The sequence below is a fragment of the Peromyscus californicus genome, unplaced genomic scaffold (assembly GCF_007827085.1).
Source record: "Peromyscus californicus insignis strain IS unplaced genomic scaffold, ASM782708v3 Scaffold_3__1_contigs__length_106647218, whole genome shotgun sequence".
NCBI lineage: Eukaryota > Metazoa > Chordata > Mammalia > Rodentia > Cricetidae > Peromyscus > Peromyscus californicus.
In genome coordinates, this window is record NW_026294551.1 from 100,150,130 (window position 1) to 100,164,068 (window position 13,939).

At 45.5% G+C, this 13,939-nt stretch overlaps 1 protein-coding gene across 2 annotated transcripts in view; it reads right to left on the reverse strand.

Annotated features, from left to right (window-relative positions):
* Window positions 1–694: 694 nt before the first annotated feature.
* The window catches only part of Usp7 (ubiquitin specific peptidase 7), a 53,345-nt gene continuing 40,100 nt past the window's right edge, over window positions 695–13,939 (reverse strand). For both annotated transcript variants that reach the window (XM_052759432.1, XM_052759434.1), the window contains exons 13-31: window positions 12,970–13,126; window positions 11,649–11,793; window positions 10,985–11,115; window positions 10,648–10,782; window positions 10,111–10,212; window positions 9,811–9,916; window positions 9,042–9,134; window positions 8,892–8,959; window positions 8,105–8,205; window positions 6,990–7,143; window positions 6,363–6,430; window positions 5,847–5,955; window positions 5,673–5,750; window positions 4,937–5,037; window positions 4,262–4,361; window positions 2,729–2,848; window positions 2,509–2,580; window positions 2,299–2,389; window positions 695–1,931 (exon numbers count right to left, since the gene is read on the reverse strand). In XM_052759432.1, coding sequence (XP_052615392.1) covers window positions 1,825–1,931; window positions 2,299–2,389; window positions 2,509–2,580; window positions 2,729–2,848; window positions 4,262–4,361; window positions 4,937–5,037; window positions 5,673–5,750; window positions 5,847–5,955; window positions 6,363–6,430; window positions 6,990–7,143; window positions 8,105–8,205; window positions 8,892–8,959; window positions 9,042–9,134; window positions 9,811–9,916; window positions 10,111–10,212; window positions 10,648–10,782; window positions 10,985–11,115; window positions 11,649–11,793; window positions 12,970–13,126 — 2,038 coding nt within the window. In that variant the 3' untranslated portion in view covers window positions 695–1,824. The remainder of the gene's footprint in view (window positions 1,932–2,298; window positions 2,390–2,508; window positions 2,581–2,728; window positions 2,849–4,261; window positions 4,362–4,936; window positions 5,038–5,672; window positions 5,751–5,846; window positions 5,956–6,362; window positions 6,431–6,989; window positions 7,144–8,104; window positions 8,206–8,891; window positions 8,960–9,041; window positions 9,135–9,810; window positions 9,917–10,110; window positions 10,213–10,647; window positions 10,783–10,984; window positions 11,116–11,648; window positions 11,794–12,969; window positions 13,127–13,939) is intronic.

Here is a 13,939-nt window from a genome sequence, read left to right on the forward strand (position 1 = left end):
CTACAGGGTCCCCCATGATCTGCTCTTTATCCCACTGATCTGTACAACACAGGTTATTGGAAGGCACACAATTCATAGTGCAAAAGGAAAAAGGAAGCCAGGGTGCAGGTGGCTCAGAACCAGGCCAGAGGTACCCTCCCCTGGGGACCTCCTCCAGAGACCTCCAATTTCCCCAGTCACTGAGTATGTGCATGGGCCCCGGCTGAGGACTCTTGCATTTTCCTTAGATCTGGGGGATGAAGCCCAGGGGGATGCACACACTAGACAAGTCTCTACCATTAGCCACATCCTGAACTCTTGACAGGATCTATGTAGCACAGGCTGATTCGATACTCCTACCTCCACTTCCTGACTGCTAGGATCAGAGGCCTGTGCCTGCCACTATACCTTACAAAAACCTTGTTTCTCAAGCTCAGATGTCAGAGGCCAAAACCAAACTGAAGCCAGGGCTGGGGGGGTCACACCTTTAAGCCCAGCATTTGGGAGGCAGAGGCAGGTGGATCTCTGAGTTCAAGACCAGCCTGGTCTACATAGCAAGTTCTAGGCCTGCAGGGCAAGACAAAAACTGCCACCCAATGGAAAAATCCAACAGCTGAGAAAAATACATGGCGGCTGAAACCCTGACTCAATGCAAGGCTCCCAGGCCTGTTTCCAGGAAGAGTACTCATCCTCAGCTTCCACAGCACTCACTGGATTATCATTTTTATAGAAAATTTTATTCAACATACAACATTTTCCAGCAAAAAGGCAATATACAGTTGAGTTGGTGTACACTGCTGCTACAGAAACAAACAGAAGTATTGGGGGGAGGGAGAAGTGTGGCTTGCTGACTCTATTCGCACTCAAAACTATAGACACGCAGCTGGCATTAGCTCCAACAAAAAGGGAAACGAAAGGACTGAAATAAAGCTCCGCACAGAGTGTCCAAGTCGGCCAAGGTCACTTGCACTCACCCAACAGAAAATGACCTCCTCCCAGGGGCAAATTGTACAGGTTTCATTCATTAAATATACAATTTCATTTTCCTTTTTTTCCTTTTTTTCTTATTTTATCTTTTTTACAAAGTCAACAGCTTACTATCCACTAGCGAGCATGCGCTCTTGCTAACTGGCTCTCCTCTGCGCCCGCCCGTGCACTCCGTCCTCACAGAACCTAGAGTCACTCTTTCGCCTGCTCAGATCATTCCATTTGCCCAGAGGCAACAGAGTAAACCTTAATTGTACTGGACAGTGTTCTCAGTGTATAAAAAGACCCCAGCTGTCAGCACGGGCTGACCAAGTGAGACGTTTACTGAAAAGAGCCCAGGCAGCTGAGGAGAGGAACCCCAGGAAGGGCCAGCAACGCACACAGTGAAGGAGAGTGCTTTTGAGTAGGGTTGTTTCTCTGGTCTGCCTTTACAGATGCACACAGGTCACTGACAGTCTAACTGAAGGAAGAAGTCGGCCTGCCTAGCTCTAGCTGCAGAGCTGTGCAGGACCCGGGCAGGGGGCCAGGCTGCCTGCGCCAACCAGACACCTCTGCCAGGGACTCGCATCCTAGGAACCTCTTCTCCCATGATGCTGATGGTTGCCTTGCATTGTGGTTACCATAAAATAACTCTCATTGGCATCCAAGCTTTATAAAAACACCTTCATTTTGCTCAAAAAGGGCAGTCAATAGATACAGAGAAGCCAAACTGAACAGCCTCAACAAAATAAAATTAACATCAGCAGCAAATCCTCTTGCTGGAGACTTCGGCTAGAGTGCACGTGTACCAAAGTTCTACGGCTGTTAAAAAGGGCACACACCCACGAGCTGTCCCTCGCCTTGGACACGGGAAGGAAGTCAGTTGTGGATTTTAATTGCCTTTTCAAGGTAAGTGTAGCGACTCCTCTTTGGGGCTTTGTTGAAGTGGTCGAGCCCTAGCCAAGGCCGAGGATGAGACATGTTACCTGGCAGGGACAAAGAACAAACCATTAAGACTCCAGGTTCTTGGCTACCACCAGAACCAGTCTCCACCTTAGATGGCTGCTCAGTCAGCTGAAGCCTGGAAGTGCTCATTAACACAAGCTGACATGGGGCTGTTTATTTAGATGCCTCATTCCAACTCAAAGGCTAAAACACAGTCCCAGGGGGAAGTTGAAGTAAATCGCCCACACCTCCGTCCCATTTAAAGCACAGCAAGAGCCTTAATCCTTGGAAATGCAGAGACCTGACCTGTGGAGAACTCACTCAACCCCAGGCTGCTGCCTCTCAATGGCTGCACATGGTTCCAAGACCTACAATTGGAATGAAGGCCCTCTGCTGAGAGCCTCTTACCAGGTTGTGGCTCAAAGTCCTTCAAATTCACTTCATACTCATCTTCGTTGATGTACTGGTGCCGGCCCATCATGACAATTGCAAATTTAAACTGGAAAACAAGAGCAAAACTCCCCATTATCTTCTGCTGCTTGCCAGAGCAGCTCGGCTGCCTCACTCAGGTTCAAGTGCTAGCCACTAAGGCCTAGTCAGGTTCCTACGAGCACACACCTTCTCAAACTCCTTTTCCTGGATATCTAGCAGGCTCTGAATTCGCTTCATCACTTCTCTGAAATGCTCACCCTGGAAGACAAAAGACAGGTGTGCTCAGACAGCAAAGGCACATCCCCCAGCGTGCAGTGCTGTGTGGTAGGTGCCAAAGCCAGGCTGGCCTGCCCCAGCAGCTGAGGTCAAGTCTTTCAAAGACACGGAGTTCTGACAGAACTCTTACCTGGTGTATTCTCAGCAAAAACGGAATTCCAAAAGTCCCAAACACCTCTTTGTGGAAATGCGCCACTGTGATTAGCATCTCGTTCTCCTTATCTATGTCTACCTGGTCCAAAGGTATTTCCTGAAGACACATTTTAAACATAAAACTTCCTTTAAGTGTAGTTATTATTATTATTTAAATTCTAACCTGACACTCAATGGATAAACTCCCATTTAGATCCAGATGACCCATAAACTGACAGGGGTGAGTGGATGACAATCTCTCTCTCTCTCTCTCTCTCTCTCTCTCTCTCTCTCACACACACACACACACACACACACACACAGTGAAGGGGCTTCCATTAGATCACGTGCTGGCTCTAGAGACCCACAAACACTGGCCAGGACGAAGCCCCTGAAAGTCTGAGTCACTGCAAACTCTTCTTCTATTTAAGCTCGTTATCTCAAGTAGCTTGTTAAAGTAACGTGTGCTGCTGGCATACAGTTCTACCAAAAGGCCACACTTCTTTTCTTGGAAGAAACGAAAACATTTATATTCCAGTTCCTGTGGAGATGTCAGCAGCTCTCTCTCGACCACTGACCCAGAGTTTCTGCCTGGACTTGTTTAGTCCCCATCTATCAAATTACACATTGTCGACTGATTTGTGTGTGTCTGCACACATGCCTGCATGCTGGGGTCAGAAGACAACCTGCAGGAGCCAGTTCTCTCCATCTAACATGTGTGGGTCCAGGAGATCAAACTCAGGCCGTCAAGCTTGGGTGGGAGAGTACCTTTACCAGCTAAGGCATTCTGTCTGCTGCCAAACTAATGTTTTTACTTTTATATTTGGCCTAACTATGTAGTTCTGACTGGCCTAGACCTTGGTATATAGATCAAACTGGCCTGTCTTTGCCTCCCGAGGGCTGGAATTAAAGCTCTGTGCTAACAATGGTGCTACCACAGGCGGCTGTGAGTCCCTGTGGGTCCTGATCATCAAACCACTGAGCCATTCTCTAGCCCCACTGCTGCTTTTCCAGAGGACCAGGGTTTGATGACCAGAACCCACAGCGGCTCACAACCACCCCAACTCCAGCTCCAGCAGATCTGTCGTACTTTTCTGGACTCCGCATTCATGTGGTACAGATAAACATGTAGGCAATAAAAACAAAAACAAACAAACAAAAACACCTGTGCTCTACCACAGTTGGCTGGAAATTATAGAGACAAATGTGGGCAAGACTTCCCTCAAGAGCACAAAAACAGACAACAGTAGTTTGGGATGAAGAGGCTCTGGGGATGGAGGGCGCCAATGGCTGCACAAGGCACTGTGCTCAGCACCATCAAGTGCACACTTAGCAGGGCCTACATTATTCTATGCTGTGTGTATTTTTCATGTTACAGCATTTTAAAAGCTTGGAATGAAATTAGCCTCATTGAGAACTGATGAATGGAACAACTCCAGCTACTTTATACAGCCCATGGTGGGATCCACTCCAGTAGATGGGCCATGACCTGCAGACCCACTGGTTCTGAGGCCAGCAAGGTGACAGTTACCTCTATTCGAAAAGTTCGACTTGTTGCAGGAGATAAACATTCTAATAGTTCATCCTCTTGATGTACACCAATAATTTTGTAGCTCACAATTTCTAGCAGCCTAAAAGAAGAAAAATGGGACAATGAAGTATTTGTACTCATGTAAAGATACAAGAGGAGGGCATGATGATGTCTGTATGCTCAGGAGAAGGAACTCTGGGTAGGCATGATCATACGCGTGGCTCAATTATGCTTTATGTATTGTACTTTTATTATTAATTTTTATAGAAGAACAGTCATTGAGTACAATACAAGAGGCCGAGCAGTAAACAGAGTACTGGCTGCTGTCTACTAAAATTCCCAAGAAAACATTTTAGGGAACCAAACAGCCCCAAGGTCACCTGTCTGTGAGGCATCCCTAAGGTAAAACCATAGAAACATGCCCAGACTCAGAAAAGCAGAATCTGGGGCCTTGCTTTACATCTCAGGATGGACCCCACCCCACCCCCAAGCACCTTGGAACCCACTGTTCCTCTGCTACCAGTGTCACCCCCATTTACTACAGTTAAAAGAAGACAAGAAGAGAGAGGCTTGGCCTCTGTAAACAGCAACTGTAGAAGGATGGGGCTGCTGGCTTTCCATCCTGTTCCAGTGTGGCTGGCTGCCCCACCCTCCTGCAGCTCAGGAGATACTTGCCTAAGTCTCCCTGATGCTTTGTCCCCGAGCTCCACGGCTTTTTTACATTCTTCTAACAGGTCCCGGACACAGCCATGCTTGTCTGGGTATAGTGTTATTTCCTAAATGACAAGAGTGTTACAAGTGCTTTAAAGAAAACAGATTTCTGCTACAACAAACCCAAGAACTTCACTAGTTCAAGTTGGGAAGAGGGGCGAGATATCATTCAAAGACCCACCCTAGCAGCCCCTCAACTGTGGATTCTCTCATGGTAGTAGGACCACCTCCTCCACACTCGACTACAGATCCGAACAGTTTCTGAGAAATAATCCTGGGTCACCCTAAGAGCATTCCTGTTCTCAGCATAAGGAGACAGAGGGCTGGTCCTCAGAAACAGCACCAGTAAGTTGGTGGTTAGAGCCTCACCAACACTAACAGAAATCACAGTATTTAGGTCTCAAATTTCTCAATTCTGGTACAGCTGGAAGGTAAAATGGCCTGGTAACCAGGCAAGTATGATCTTTTTTTTTTTTTTTTTTTTTTTTTAACGGATATGGCATAGGGGTATAGCCTGGCTGTGTATCATGACCTGGCTCTGGGCCAAGGGGCCATGGAAACACCTCAAGCTCTAGTCTGGGGTATGCTCTCACTTCTGACTTTCAGGGCCTCACCACATGCTGGCACTGAGGGAGTGTTCCCTCTGGTGGGTTTTAGTTCCAGAGCTCTGAAAAAAGTGACATTACAAAGAAGCGCTCACCTCTTCCCTAAACTGGCTGTTTAACCATATACACTTAAAGCTCCTTCTGTTCTCAAAGTCCGTGATCTTCATTTTAAGCTGTTGAAACAGAGACAACTGTTCAGACGGACTCCCTCCCTCCGAGAACTCACCTTCCTCCCTCTATCACCCGGCCACACTGACTTCGACTCATACCTGCTGGTAGTAAAGTTTCTTAGGTTGTCTTGGCTTGAAGAATTGTAGAAGATCTCTTAAAGTACCTTCATAATTATGTCTAAGAGGATTACCTGGGCCATCTCTATAACTATAAGAAAACAGCATATGAATAAACAAGTTGTTTACTGGTCTACAACACACACCAACTGAGAATAAACAAACACAAAGAGCTAGCTGTGCACTGACTGAAACCTGTGCACCTACCTAGCCCACTTCTGTCCCCCAGACCTGAGTTTCTCAGTGTATGAGGAGACAGAGCACACAGAAGACTCTGTCGCTGCATAGGACCTGGACCCAAAGAAGCATGATGGGTCAACCAAAATCAAATACAACACTAGAGGAGGTGAACAGTTACTTGAGCAGCTCAGGGTCTTCCAAACGAAGAAAGAATACACGCAGGTGACCTAGCATCTAGTCAAGTGTCCACACAATGTCTGGAGGAACTCACTCACAGGGAGGAGTAAGCAGGGAGCATCCAGAGTGAGCCTCACTTACCCTTGAGACTTGAAGAACTGCAGCAGCATGGGGTCTGTGTTGAGCCTCTGTGCGACTGTCTTTGCAACCTAGGAGAGAAAGAACCAGAAGGGAGGTTGGCACTCTGGGGAAAGGCAGGTGTGTGCTCAAAAAACTTGAGGTTATTTAGTTGTATTTCCATAGAAATGTGATATACATGGGCAGCCTGAATTAAAATTCCCTAGAAATTTACTATCATCCATAACAAAACAACATTCCTGAGTGTGTCACCATGGAAGTGACCTACTTGTACAGGGTTTTCCCTGTTTTACTGTATATATTTATGTAGCACAATGCTGACTGCTAAAAAGTGAATATACTGATAGGTTCTATCAAAATTAGTATTTCTCTCTTTAGATATATTCATCATTTCTCCGTGTTTATGGATCATTTCTCCGTGTTATGGATCTTTAAAGTCAACAATTTTAACTTCTGAGGCTTCTTGCTGTGTGTGGAGCCCAGAGAAGCCAGGAACTCACAACCTCTGTCTGAACTAAGTCCATGCCAAGCAAGGTGCTGTCTTCCTTATGAAGCTGTTAGCCACTTTCTTTACAAACATGTGTCTTCTAGGAAGGGCAAATGAAGTAGCAAAGAACAACTGTTCAATACCTGAAAGTAATTCATCCTATTTGATAACGTGACCACAAACCCAGGGTCATTGGGGATCGTTTTATCACAGAAGATGACGTCGACACGGTGATAGAGATCTCTGAAATATTCTTTTGCAGTGGGTAATTCACTGTTATCGTTTTCAGGGTCATCCCTGGGGAGGAAAGATTTTTGCAGACTGCATCAGGAGTGGCAAAAGGCAGCATCATTTAGACAACAGCGTAATGGAAAACAGAGTGCTCTCTTTGAAACCTGCAACGAGTCTGCCTCAGCTACCACTACAACAAGGCACAAAAAAGGCAAGTGTGTGCCTGGAGAGATGGCTCAGAGGTTAAGAGCATTTCCAGAGTACCTGGGCTTCACCCCTAACACCCATGTGATGACTCATAATAATCTGTAATTCCAGTCCCAAGGGATCTTTAATACCCACTACTGGCTTCCACTGGCAGCAGGTATACACGTCGCGCAGACAAAATATTCATACACATAAAAATAAAATCAAGAGAGACCAGTACTTGTGGAGGATCTACAGCAAGGCACTCAGTACCAGCTGCTTCCCCGGTGACTGCAGGACCAAACACCTCCCTACAAATAAGCTCCTTTGTAGCACAGTGCATTCAGCCTGGGCTCTGACTAGTAGTCCACACCTGCAGCTTTTATCCACTATCAGGCTGCTGGACACTAGTATCGCAGGTACACACCTACAGGTATGGATGCAGGCAGTGAAGGCCAGCCTTGTTTTCAGAGTATTTTACTCCATAAAGATACCCACTTTGGTCCCTACAGACATTTGTAGGACATCAGAGAACATGGGTTTGGGAGACAGGCTCTGACAGAGCCCTGGATAATCTCAAACTTGCTATGTAGCTCCTGGGTCCTCCAGTCTCTACCTCCCAAGTTCCAAGACTACAGTGCTCACCACCTTATCACCAAGAGAACTTTAAATAAGGTTAAGCTTCACTGTCCCGAACATCAAAACCTGTAACTAGCTACTGTCCAGAATGAGGACACTCCACTGCAGCTCAGAGCATAATACAAATGTTTGCTGGACTGCACTGACTAAAAAAACATTTGATAGGCATACAAAGGAGATGGAAACTGTCAAAGATACATACTTCTGAAACACTATAATGTCACCATCCATCAGCTCATCAAGGGCTTTATCAAGAGATACATCGTAGTCCTGAATTCTCTCTGTCAAGTTCGGCTTAACTTCCTATAGGGAGAGACAGCAAATGGTTACATTTAAGAGTGTCTGTTATGACCAGATTGTTGTTACTTATGCTTTCTCTACATTCCTATCTATTCATCTATCTGTTGTGTGTTTTGCTGTAATTTGAGACAGGGTCTCCTTGTTTCTTTAGGTTGGCCCTGGATTCCTGTGCTCAAGCAATCATCCAAACAGCCAGGACTTCAAGCTCATATGACCACACCCAGCTTATGCACACTTTTATGAAGTTAAAATACAAGCGGGAAAAACAAATCTAAAACTAAGTATCTAATGATCACCAACCCCAAACAGGTAAAAATTACCATTTTTTAAATGTGAAACAGGGTATGTGTTGGGACATACTTGCAATCCCAGCACTTTGGGGAAGTAGAGACAATAAAATTAGGAGGCCAAAGTAGCTATATATAAGCAAGTCTAAATCCAGGGCACTTGGGAGACAGAGGCAGGTGGATCTCTCTGAGTTCAAAGCCAGCCTGGTCTACAGAGCAAGTTACAGGACACAGAAAACCTGTCTTAACCTACCCTCACCCCCAAAAGCCCCCACAAACACACACAGAAGACAACCTAAATGAACTACAGACTAAGCAATACTAATTTGCTAGGCAAGCAGAACAACATCCCCACAAGCAGAAACAATACAGTGATTACAGAGGGGAAAAAAAAAAGCAAACCTCATAGAGGATAAGGCTAGTATCCTGGATAAATCCTGCTCTGTCACACATAACTGGGAGTAAGTCACCTAGGGTAAAGAAATCTGTTAAATACACAGCAGTAATTTATCGAGCAAAATCTAGCTGGAAGGAAGTGCGGCCAGAACTTACGTATTTTACAGGATATGGGTGTGTAGATATGTCCACAGTAATTCAAGCTCCGTGTTTTAGGATCATACATCTTCAAAAATAACATTACATCATCTACAAGTTGATGAACAGACTGTTAGGATTTTAACCCTGAGTATGTCTGAATGCTAACAAGTAAGCTTGGGGTAAGTGATGTCCCAACAGTGAGCTGTCCTAGAAGTAACAACGACACAAGGATCCTTCAGGAGGCCGACCCAGTGATGGCAAGGGTGCAGCCCACAAATCACACCTGGGTAAAGCACACCAGGAGACAGGGAAGGAGACACCAGGGCAGTAAACTGAGACCTAGCACTGACTAGCTAGACCAGTATCCCAGAGGCTATACCTAGCAGCTGAGTGTCCTGATCTGTGGGGCAGCCACCTCTTTAGTGGCAGAACCAGAACTCCTTTAGAACTCCTTCACACAGGCTGTGTGGCCCTAACGTGAACCATTTGCCAAGAGACCTAACACATGCCTGCAACCCTGCCCTAACCTTCACACCAGAGTGGTGAGCACAAGCCAGCAGCCAGGACACCACAGCACCACTGCTGTCTGCTCCCTCTGCAGGAGACTCAAGCTGAGCTGGTCTCCTGTGGCTTCCTTAGAAGCCCTCAACATGGAAGGGATTGAATGAGTTAACATGGAGGGACCAGGAGATTTTTCTCCAAGGAATAAAGGTTCAGACCTCTGGTCATTGAGAACTCAAAGCCACTGAGTGCTCTAAAGTAGCAGGCACCTGTGGGCACTTACGATCTTTATCAAACTTGGGCAACGTTGCTCCACTAGCAGCCAGCTCAGGATCAACTGTTTCTAGGAATATTGTCCAAGGGTTCTCATTATCACTCAGTTCAATCATCTATTTCCAAAAGAGAGGACGGTTTTAGAAGCTTGCAGTGGCCTAGGTGACAGGGTGACAACTACATTGAGTAGCGTAGAGCACGTCCAGCTCTGCTGAATCAACCCAAAGGGACAGGGCTGCTAAGTGCAGGACCAGAGCCTCCCGCAGAGCTCCACACTTGGAGACACCCAGGATCTACCAACAATATTTACTGTTTTGTTGCCGTCGGCTTCATTATCTAACATTGCTGGTCGCTTTGTTCCATTACTCCTTGCTTGCATAGGCCATAATCGAATTTGATCTTGTGGAAACCCCTGAAAAAAATCCAAAAGTTTATTAAAGTAAGAAGCATATATTTCCATCTTTATCAATTTAATGCTTTTGTGAGTAAAAGGGAAGAGGGTTTGACTCAAACTTAAAACTTTATTTGTCCCACAGCTTGGACAATTTGTGCCTCTGACCTCACCAGGACCACTACTACACCATGGCTCACTCAGCTAAGAGACTATTTTACCAAATACTGGTGGCGGCAGCAGAGGAACCAACAGTCTCTCTCTACAAGCCCTTCTCTGATATCTGCTACAAGGCTAGCTTTAGGACTGAAGGAAGCAAGTTCTGAGATTCACAGACTGTGAGCCAAGTCAGGAGCTCAGCTCAACATCTCCTTTTCAGGCGGGGCCCAGACAGTGACCACCCAAGGTAGCTCATGGTATCAATGGCCTGGGTGTGAGCAGAGGAGCTATACCCACCATGGTCTGGGAGAGGCTCTGAACAAACTCTGCCAGGGAGGAGTTCTTCAGAACCTTGAACACGGTGTACTTTACTTTCTCCTCATCGTACATGTCATTTCCTTGGTGGCCACAAAACTGGTCCTCTGCGACTATCTGAAGGCACACAGAGCCAAGCTTACAACCAGTGAGACACGTCACCCTGAGCACACTCAAATCTCAAAAGGCCTCAACCACTCGCCTCACCACCTACAGTGAGCCCTTGCAGTTAGACCAGATGCCCAGAATGCCCAGAATGGACAGCACAGGCCCGGGGCACGCAGTGTCAGCACAGCAGTCTCCCAAGCCTGAGGCTGACCTGCACTTGCATGTAGAGATGGGCTTCCTGCCGCTCCTTCCGCTTCTGAGCCTCGACCCTTTTCTCTTCTTGCAACCGTTCCACCAACTGCTGAGGAATGTCATGGTCGGTAACAGCTTGTAACACTTCACCTGCGGGACAAATGCATCTTCTTCACCTGGTGCTGACTCTGCTTTCCCTCCTTACAAGAGTCTCAGGTTAGGACTTCTTTAAAAAATAACCTAGGGCCGGGTGGTGGTGGCGAACGCCTTTAATCCCAGCACTCAGGAGGCAGAGGCAGGCAGGTCTCTGTGAGTTTGAGGCCAGCCTGGGCTACAAAGTTCCAGGAAAGGCGCAAAGCTACACAGAGAAACCCTGTCTCGAAAAAACAACAGATAGATAGATAGATAGATAGATAGATAGATAGATAACCTAGGAATGTAGAAGGTATTGGGACCGTGTGTTCACTTCAAAGCCCACAATCTCAACGCAGTTTGCTTTTGGGGATAGAATGATGGAGATACAAAGACTAAGGGGGGGAAAAAGTCTGGCCAGACACTATGGCTGGGTCCACTATACTTTATGGTACTGTATTAGACAAAGAAACCACTGAGGCAGTGAGAGATTCTTTACAGAACTCTGAGTTTGCCATAGTACAAGGATAACACAAGGCACTGGTACTCACTTAGCTTTGATTCCCTGATGTACACTAACATGTAGGCATTTGTGCAGTGTCGAACAGATAGGTCATCATCGTGACCCCCATAATTGTGCTCAATAGCTTCTTCTTTAGTACACCTAGATACAACGTCATCATCAAATTTACACCACTGGAAGGAAAGCAGGAAGACAGATGTTAGTAGAGAAACACACCCTCCTGCTGTGGATATCGCTATATGTAAATAAACCCTGTTTGGCCAATAGCCAGAGAGACGGGACTAACAGGAGAATGGAGGAAGGAGGAAGGAAGAGAGGGACTGGCTGGAGCCGCCGCCAGGACAAGGAAGATATAAAATACCGGTAAGCCACGAGCCACGTGACAAAGTAAAGATTAATAAAAATGGGCTAAATATAAGAGTAAGAGCTAGACAATGATAGGTCTGAGCTAATGGCCAAACAGTTTAAATAATTTAAGAGTCTATGTGTTTATTTTATAAGTGGGCTCTGGGACTGGCGGGACTTGGTGGCAGGAGCTAGAGAGAAATTCTTCAACAACACCCTCCTACAACACCCAGAGTGCTTCTGTCTTCCTTGTTCAAAACTCAAATGCCCACTAGTACTGCTTGTTACCTACTCAAACAGCCTGCTTCTGACTCTGGACCAATCGTTAGCATAGTGCCAACCCTTTGGAGAATTAAAGGCACAGAGTACAATTAAATGAGACATTTTAATAAGTAACTCCAACCGGGCGGTGGTGCACACCTTTAATCCCAGCACTCAGGAGGCAGAGGCAGGCGGATCTCTGTGAGTTCGAGGCCAGCCTGGTCTACAGTGTGAGATCCAGGACAGGTAACAAAACTACACAGAGAAACCCTATCTCAAAAAACCAAAAAGTAACTCCATAATGTTGTAGCAAACTTCTGACTTAAAATTATTTAATAATGATCGTCCAATTAGTTACTTTAAATGGTGAAATACTTCAACACCCCCCCCACAAAAAAACCCATCTATTCTGAAAACCTTTGCCACATGGCATCACACCAGGGATCCTGGATGATGAACAGGCCTGATGCAATGAAGCCTCCCTGCCCAGCCAAGGAACACCACTGTCAGCATTTGTCAGATGCATGAGGCAGAGTTTCTGTGAGGTACAATTACTAATCCAGAAGTATACATTCTAATGCACCATTCACCTTTACATTGTTGAAAATCAGACAAGAAAACAACTTCAGTCACAAAAGAACATACATTCAAAGACTGGGAAGGAATCCAGCAATTTCATGAAGCATGAACCAGAAGAGACATGTTTCTTAAATATCGGCATCCAAGGCCAGGCCAGTACTTACTTTGCCATCCCCTTTGGGGTTTAGGTAAACCACATAATGTCCACCATGATTATCTCCGCTGTGAACCAGGACTGCGTGGAGAATGTAATTTGCAGGGTCCTTAGGGTCTGTTTTTTGCAAAAATTCATCAAGTGGTAATTGTTCTGGAAACTCAAACCTATTCAAAATATTAAAAAAAAACAACTCAGTATTGACTTACATCCAAAACATGGTATCCATTAATTAGAACTTTATAATAAATTCTTATAATTAACTGTCCGTCTTTAATCATGAATTACAGATGATTCTGAAGGCTCTCAAAGCTACTTCTGAAGGAGCTCCTACTTACTAGAAAAACTTTGTCGATTTAAAATTGAAGAAAAATTCAGGATACTCAGATAACAGGTTCAAGTTCAAAAGCTTACCCAACTGTCTTATTGCAAATTTACACTGAACTCAATTCTAGGGTGTATGTAAGCCTAAGGCATCCAGGAATGTACTACTGAGGACATTGGTGTTAAAGAAGGAACAAGAGGGCTAGAGAGATGGCTCAGAGGTTAAGAGTACTGGCTGTTCTTCCAGAGGTCATGAGTTCAATTCCCAGCAACCATATGGTGGCTCACAATCATCTATAGTAAGATCTGGTGCCCTCTTCTGGCCTGCTGTATACATAATAAATAAATAAATCTTACAAAAAAAAAAAAAAGGAACAAGCTAGCCAAAGGTATGTAAAAAGATCCTTACCCTGAGATTATATGAACATACTGTATTTGACACAGGAAAGCCATGCAAGGTGGAACAGAGCCCCAAAGAATATATGTCTAGTGGCCGAGGGCTGCTTGAATCCAGCCTCACTACCTTGGGACTGTGGCCCTATCTGCTGAAAATGTCTGATCTGGACATTTAAGAAAAATCTCACCCTTTTAAAACAATGGCAGCAATTCCATTAAAAACAGGAAGAAAATGGGGTGTGCAGAAACAGGCAGGTGAG